General features: G+C 36.2%; 1 protein-coding gene across 1 annotated transcript; it reads right to left on the reverse strand.

The window, feature by feature from the left end:
• Window positions 1–696: 696 nt before the first annotated feature.
• On the reverse strand, window positions 697–4,136 carry LOC149558510 (lectin-like). Its single transcript, XM_089830872.1, has 5 exons — window positions 4,124–4,136; window positions 1,955–2,145; window positions 1,674–1,804; window positions 1,392–1,442; window positions 697–1,189 (listed from the first exon to the last, which is right to left on the reverse strand). Exons 1-5 carry the CDS (start codon window positions 4,134–4,136, stop codon window positions 697–699), a joined length of 879 nt encoding a protein of 292 aa, XP_089686998.1.
• Window positions 4,137–8,799: the final 4,663 nt, after the last annotated feature.

Below are 8,799 nucleotides of genomic sequence, written 5' to 3' on the forward strand. Positions count from 1 at the left end.
ATAAATTAGTTATAATTGAACTTAGTAACACATTTAAAAAAATAAAGTAATAACAAAAATATACATTGAGTAATCAATAATTATTTAAAATAAAAAAATCTTATTACAAATAACTAGAATATTTTAATATCAAAATATTTTTTTTTTGTAATTTGTTTTTTTTTTTTAATTTTTAATTTTAGAATTTATCTTTTATTTATTTTACTATACAATATTATTATAGTTCTATTTATTACATATTTGATAGTTTTCATGAATATATTTTACTTATCTATTTCTCCCTTTTGATGGCACCATCCTAAAAGCCACACAAGGTTACGGTGTCTCAGCCTGCTGATCGTTTGAATTTCAGAAACATACTCCTTTCTTCCTTGTCTCAAACCTTGCGCTATTCGTTTGACAGCCACCACCTCTCCGGTGCAGGGCAGGATGCCTTTGTAAATTTCATGTTGCGGTGCTAAGATCGACAAAGGAAAAGCTTCGGGGGCCACGAGGACAGCATTCGTCAAGCTCTGGATCACTCTCTTCCCTCACCTCGCCTCCTCTTTTGCTTTTTCAGAAATACTGCGACCACCTAACTATTATATAGCGACAACGACAACGAACAACGGACATATCAAAAAAACTTGGACAATAAATCTTCTTTTATCGTGATTTGTAGTTCCATCCACAGCAGTTCGGACTTCCCACGAATCGTTAGAAGAAAAATTCCAAACTCTCACCACGTGTCTCAGTGAAGTGTCCTGTGGAAGCCGACAAGCCAACCTTGATGTTTTCTGGTAGATAGTCGCGCAGACCTATTATACAATTAAACAGAGGGCTTTTGGATTTATAAGAAACATTGGTGTTGTTTGGATTACAAGAGAGAAAGACACGCAAACTCTTTTCTACACCATCATAATCCACCCAGGCATCCCATGGTTTACCGTTTAATAGATACAGGTAGCAAGAGGTATTGAATAGTCTGGGGTTGTTGAGAGAAACAGTCAACTTTGAGAATATACTATTGATATCAATCCCAATATGATTATCATTGGGATTCATTTCGTTGTTGTAAGTGTCAAACTCCAGGGCAACCACGGGATGGGGAGATCCATTATAGGTTTCCACATTGAATAAGCCGAAACCTCCGTCTGAAGCGTTCTCTGGTTGTTCCAACTCGAGAGGTGCCAAGAAAATGCAAGCTCGTCTCCGTGATTGTCATAAATATTGTTGTTCATGTTAATAACGAATTGGAAATGGGTAGAAAAATTAGCCAGAGCCTGAGGATTTGTCCCATAGGGGAATAGATTTATTATAAAATGCCCAATCATTGCTGCCACCTAGCCTACCCGATGCTTCATTTTTGGTAAGCTGCTGTAAAAGTTAGAAAAGCAATAAAATGCGCAAACAAGAATGCAAAAACAGAGTACACAGTTTTATCGTGGTTTGGCCAATAAATCCTACATCCACATTGAGCAGGAGAATATATTATTTAATCCAGAAGTACATCCACAAGTTACAACGAATAGAATATATAAAAGAGCTTCAAGGGAGACTCTTGAATGTCAGCAGAAGAATTGACGAGACAGAGTCTCTTGGAGGGAATAATGAAAAATGGCTGAGCTTCATATCCCCAACAATCCAACCACTGCTGTAACAAGCTATTCCCCTACTCTAAACCTTTCTATCACATGCTAGAAATGCTGAGAGAAGCTTGGCAAAACTCAAACTTCTCCCGTGTTACAACCTTTTTGAGGGCATCAACTGGATTTAATTTTGTGTCAATCTTGACGACTTGAAGTTTTCCTTCTTTAACCACGTGCTGAATGTAATGATAACACAAGTCAATGTGCTTCGAGCATCGCTAAGATGTATGATGCTTGCTCATGAATATAGCACTATTGTTGTCATAGAAAATGTTAAAATTTTATTGTTGCAAACGCAATTCTTTTTACAAAATCTGCAACCATACCATCTCTTTGGCCCCCTCAGAGAGAGCCATGTATTCAGCTTCAGCAGATGATTGAGCGACTGAATGTTGCAATCTAGAGCCCCAATTGATCACTGCACCAACAAATGTGAAAGCATAACCTGAGGTAGATCTCCACTTGTCTAAATCACCACCAAGATCTGAATCTACGAACCCTTGCAATGCTAGCTTATCTATTCCAAAACATAAAGAGAAAGTAGAGGTGTCTTTAAGATACCGGAGAATCCATTTAACTACCTCCCAATGAGGCTTGCCAAGATTACTCATAAACTAGCTAACTACTCCCACTTCAGTCCATACAAGCTTCTCTTCAATCTGCAATAAAGATGCTCCTTTCCTTTTTTTACAAAGTCTTCTAGTTGCATCATATAAAGTTCTTCATCTACATCACCATGTAGGAATGCAATCTTGACATCCAACTGCTCTAGCTCAAGATTCCATGTAGCAACCAAGCCTAGAATGGCTCTAATAGTAATCATCTTGAATACCAGGGAGAAGATCTCATTGAAGTTGATGCCCTATAGTTATCCATATCTTTTGACCACTAATCTGGCCTTAAAACAAACCTTGCCGCCATCTTCTTCCTTTATTTTATACACCCATTTGTTCTTTAGAGATTGCCTATTAGGTGGTAAAGGCACCAAATCCAAACTCTGATTTGTTATCAACAAATCCATTTCCTCCCTCATGGCATCTAGCCATTTTTGTGAATCTGAAGTTATATAAGTAGCTTTGTAATTTGTAGGCTCTAATTGATCAAACACTAGTAAGGATAGTTCTGCCTCCTTTGCAACTAACAACTCATAATTAGAGAACTTTGCTGAAAGTTTTCTCTATCGAGATGATCTTCTAAGTCCTTGAGCAATTTTAGAATTTTGAGGATTAGTATTTTCCTCATTCCTATGGAGTGCACTTGAATTAGAGTTATTCCCCTCTAAATTGCTAACTACAACTCCTTTCCGCATGTTCTAGATGTTTATCAACATGGGTTAAGAGCTATCAAATGGCTTTGCAATTGCTGGTTGAATAGCAGTTGAGGGAGGCAAAGCAACTACTACAACTACTAGCACATTGTCTCCACATGGGGAAGAAAAGTCCACACGTGAAGGGGGGACATAACCCCCTCAACTTCTGTTATTATTTATTACAGCAGTATCTATTGTTAGACCAGCATATGAAGAGTTTGAAGTGATTGGAAAAACCACATTTGGTGTGTAGTCATCATGTTTATTAGGAAAAATAGATGTTCAGTGCCATCTCTAATATCTTTTTCACTTGAATTAGATGTAACAGAGATTGGTGAAAATAAAGTCGCAGGAGAAATGAACTATTGACTTCCACTAGTATATGTCTTTGAGTCATTGTTTTTCAAAATAATTGTGGGCACAAATTCTTCCTCTAATGTTGATTATAGCTGCCAACCTAGAAATGTCTTCTCATTGAAGACAAAATCTCTGCTCCTGATGATTTCCTTCTCTTTGTGATCCCAAATATGAAACCCATATTGATCCTTACCATAGCCCATGAAGATACCCCGCTATGATTTAAAATCCAACTTGGTTCTTTTTTCTTTTGGCACATGGAAAAATACTTCACACCCGGATGTGAGAATATGAAATTCTTTTGCCTAACCATTCCTCCTTTGGAATTCCAAAGTCCAATCATGATGAGGGACTCTGATTAATGAGATACACCACTATATTGCATGCCTTAGCCCAAAATTCCTTACTCAAGCTGGCATTAGAGAGCATACATTGAGCTCTCTCAAGAATTGTTCTATTTAACCTTTTTGATGCTCCATTTTCTTGTGGAGTAAATGGAACAACCTTGATTTGATGGATACCATTATTTGCATAAAAAGAATCAAATTATGAGGAGAAAAATTCTCCTTCATTATTACTTTTTAGACACTTAATCTTGTGTCTACTTTACTTTCCAACGAGGCCTTTAAAAGCTTGAAATTTAGAGAAAACTTCTAATTTCCTAGAGAGCGTATAAATCCAAAATTTCCTTGTACAATCATATAGAAAAGTAATGAAATAATTAGCTCTACCAAAAGAGGTTACCTCAATGGGTCCAAAGACACCTGTGTGAACAAGCTCCAAGGGTGTGCCCTTCTTCTCACTACTAGTCTGCAAGAAGTTGACTCACCTCTGTTTGCCATAGAGACAATGTTCATAGGATTCTATATCAATAGATTTCAGCCCTAGCAGTTGATTTATTTTTAACATTATATTGAGTCCTTTCTGACTGATGTGCCCAAGCCTTTGATGCCAAAGCTCTGAGTTATGTCCACCATTGTCATAGTAGCTCCCACTTCACTGTTACTTTCTAGAATATATAAACTCCCAACTTTATCTCCTTTTGCAACTATCAAAGATCCCTTTGTTATCTTCCATGTATTAGGATTGAAGAATGTATGATAGCCTTGAGTATGAAGTTGAGAAATGGAAATTAGATTTCTCTTCAATTTTGGAACATTTCAGAAATCTTTTAAAAGCCATTACCCTCCTCCATGTGATGGTAATAAAATATCACTTTTCTCAATAATGTCACAAGCATTATTGTCACCGAAATAAACTTTCCCAAATTCACCTTCATTATAATTTGTGAACAACTTCGTGCATAACAAAGCATGAAAGGATTCCCTGGAATCAAGTACCCATGATTCTGAAATAGTATCACTTGCAGCAAGAACTAAAATCCTTGGTTCATACTTCTCATAAGTAGTGTTAGCTTGACTCTCCCACACCTTATCTTGTGCCCTTTTTAAAGCATGACAATTTTTCTTTGAGCGGCCTGGTTTGCCACAAAACCAACAATCCCCTTTGCTTTCTTTCGAATCTGTCCCTTTTACAAACTTCAATCTTCCTCTATTGTTGGAGTTTCTACATCTTTGATGACTCCTTCCTCTATTGTCAATGCTTACTGTTGTTGAGACTTCATCGGATGAGGGAACATCACTCTTTCTTCTCATGTCTTCACCGAGAAGAGTAGCTGCAACTTCATCAAAAAATAACTTTTTCTTATTGGGAAGCGATGTGCTTATGGCTGTTACAAATCCATCCCAACTGGATGGAAGAGAACATAACAATAAGATAGCTTTGTTTTCATCACTTCATGGCATGCCCACCAAATTTTCTTAACTGATTAGAGTATTAAACTCATTGAGATGATTTTCTATATTACCACCATCCTTCATTTTGAGACTATAGAGTTTCTTCATGATGAAAACCTTCTTTGCAACATACACCATTACATAAGTAGTTCTTAGCTTGTCCCAAACTACCTCTGTTGTTGTTTTTGTTGCAACATTAAGGAGCACATTTTCAAATAGTGAAAGAACAATTGTTGCTCTTGCCTTCTTGTCCATTTTTTCCGAATCCTCATTAGACATCATGTCTAGTTGCTTCCATTTCCCCTCTAAAGCAAGTGCCAGATCTTTCTTAATTAATAGTGACTCCATTTGCACCTTCCATAGGCCAAAACTTTTTCCTATAAATTTCTACACTTTGACCTCCTCCAAGATCCTAGAATTTCAACCCTAAATTCTAAATAGCAATACCTTGCTCTGATACCAATTGTAAAAGTTAGAAAAGCAATAAAATGCATAAACGATAATGCAAAAGTAGAGTAAACAGATTTATTATGGTTCAAACAATAAAGCCTATGTCCACACTAAGCAGGAGAATATATTATCTAATCTAGAAATACATCCACAAGTTACAGCGAATAAAATATATAAAAGAGCTCCAAGGGAGACTCTTGAATGTCAGTAGAAGAATTGAAGAGATAGAGTCTCTTGGAGGGAATAATGAAAAATGGTTGAGCTTCATATCTCTAATAGTTGTTGCATGCCTCCTTGATTATTGTCTTTTTATTCAACATCGTGTTCTCTTTCAATAGCTATCATAGGAGGGAAGTTAAAGCTAACACTTGTTGAATGTGTGAATAAAATAAATGAAACAATGAAGCAAAATAAAAGTAGAGTAGGTATAGGCTGATGGCCTATTTTACAGTGTCTTCAACTGTGGGATTTGTTAGTTTTGAAGGGCCTTTGATGGAAATTAGGTCACATCGAGGTCTTCGTTAATGTGTGAAGAGCACAAACATTAAAACAAAAATTATTTCAGATATTTTTCCATTTGAAAATACCACCAAAACCCATACAAGATGTAACATTTTGATACAATATTTCATGTGACGTTGCATTTCTATCTTCTTAGATGGATAAAAAAATGCAACGTTTAAGAAGTTCTTGAAAATGGATAAGGAGGAAAAGAATGGTGATTTTTACAAACTGGACCAAATTAAGGTTATCTAGCGGGATGTGCTTTCATGCATTCATGAGTACTTTATCTTAGATGGTAGAGCTAAACATGTTCATAAATTTCATTTTGTGTTTCTAAACCATTTTAGGCACAAAGATAGAATCTCATTTCCTTTTTATTTGAGATTTTCTTTGCTCCATAGTCTCCAAGCTCATAGAAAAGAAGAAACCCACTTGATTTTTCATGAAGGATTAATTTTACTGATTGAGAATTATTGTAAGAACAAGGCTATTGTGTCTTCCCCTCCTTCTGAGAAAAAGAAGGGCTCTGTGAGTGAAACCTACTCTAGGAATAGTAAAGGAGAGGAAGGGGTTAGTGGATGAGGAGGAGAACAGAGATGTGGGAGATTTTAGCTTGAATTTGGAAGGTTACCCTGGTCGCAAGGGTGAATCTGGTAAGGAGGAGATAGATGAAAGAAATGATAAAAATACTGTGTCGAGTAATGCTAGTGAAGAGGATACCAATCAGAGTGAACAATCCCTAGGAGTGAGGGATGAAGAAGAAGTAATGGAGAAGGGAAAGGAGGATCTCTTTAATAAGAATGCTGAAAATGTGAAGGAAGACATAAGGAATGAGAAGAATGAGTCTATGGGTAAGGAAGATATGGGGGATGATAAGGATGATTATGTTGGTAGAGATAAAAGGCTTTCTTTCCTACATACTACAAACTTAAAGGTAGACTCTTCCCTTCAAACTAACTCCTAGGTGTATAACAAATTAATGAACTTGAAAAGAAAAGTCACAACAATGGAGCAAAACCAAGAAACTAATTGCATAAAGACCATCCAGTTGGCAATTCAGGTTGGTAATATACCAAACAAACTAAAGGAATATGAAAACAAGCTCTAGTTATTGATCAAAGAAAGTTGTAATAATATGGAGTAGGTTAATTCTGGCATTTGTGTAGCTGCTACTAGCTTAGGGAAGAGAACTAATGAAGAAATCATATCTTTGGGTGGTCCATGTAAATGAACCAGATAGAGCTCTAGGAAAAAAGTAGCTGAGGGCATCGTGGGATCTATAGTTAATACCATCCAAAGTACTATGGAGACTAGAAAAGAGGTGGTCTTTTGTTATTTTAAAACTAGGTTCTAGGTCCTTTTAAAACTTGGTCTTCTTTTTTGATTTTATCTTGTGATTTTAGGTCCTTGTAAAAATTGAATTTGAATCTTTTAAAATGGTAGGTTTCAAGTCCTTGTAAAACTTGGTGGAACTTAATGGTTTATCTTTTGTTTTCTTGTTAAGGGTTTTAGGTCCCCTTCAAAACCTATTTTTACCTTTATCTAAAACAATCTTTTATGCAAGCCAAATGTGTTCCTCAATACTTTCCATTCTTTTTAAATATTTGAATACCATGGAAATATGAAATAATTAAATTGGGGGCTTATAATATTTTCATATCTTGTTTAGTTTTCTTTCGGGGCTCCTACAATTTTGCACACCATCAAATCTTGCACAGATCTACAGCGGGCACTTTCCTGCTTCTTCAATGTGAATGACCTTTACATAAAGCAAGAATGTACCTCGCTACCATGTGCTATATAGGTCTCATTTCTTGTAGGTCACCTTTTTTACCATGATTATATGCTAATATGAGTTGGAATATGGCTAAGTTTCTATTGGCAATCACTTTCCCACATTCTATCTTTTGTTAGACTTTTTGACAATGCAAGAAAGTGATATTGTGACATATAGATTGGTGGGTCTGTCCTTCTTTGTTGGCTGCTAGCACTAAAAGTGGGGCCAATTGGATGCCAGGTTTTCCTAAGGTGGATGTTGAGTAGTTTGTGGGCCTAAAAGTATTAATGGTGTAGGCATAGTAATGACAAAAAATTTCATCGATCATCGATCTTTCATAGATCAAGGATTAGTGCTTTCTTGCATCATGGAATTGCTAAAACTTTAGACATTGCAGGGAAGTGCCTGAAGGTTACATGTCTTTGTGGGTTGGAGGAGGTACCATTGCAATTAACATTGGCAATTGGGTTGAAACTTTTCATTGACTACCATAGTTAAGTTTGAGGGTGGTGCGGTTAGTTAAAAGTGATATGCTCAAATGAGTGGAGAATTTGTGGGGTGGCAAAAAGAAATAAGACTATTGGCCCACGTGGCCCATCTTGGTTGCAAGATTCAGTTGACCTATTGACTGTTCTAGTTTATCCAGCCAACTATGAGGAAGAAATGTTTTCTTGCATGATCCAATCTTCATAATCGATTCCAACCACTCTCCAATGAATGTCATGCCTAGTGAATGAAGGAAAACACTCCACCACCTCTAGTTTTATCCATCTACTTGGTTAGAGTGAATTAATGGTGTTGTTCTATCTTCTCAAGGCTTTGTTTTGGAAAAATATTAGATTTCATTATATTTGAATCTATGTCAAGATCAAATTTTTTCTAGAACTCTATGATTATTCTCTGAGCATTTAAGATAGTAGTTGTGGAGTAACTTGATTAGAAATATCTTAGTTATGCCTGAACTATAAAGGAAAATTT

Source organism: Cupressus sempervirens, chromosome 5, assembly GCF_028749045.1.
Source record: "Cupressus sempervirens isolate cs-2001-9-10 chromosome 5, ASM2874904v1, whole genome shotgun sequence".
NCBI classification, from domain to species: Eukaryota; Viridiplantae; Streptophyta; class Pinopsida; order Cupressales; family Cupressaceae; genus Cupressus; species Cupressus sempervirens.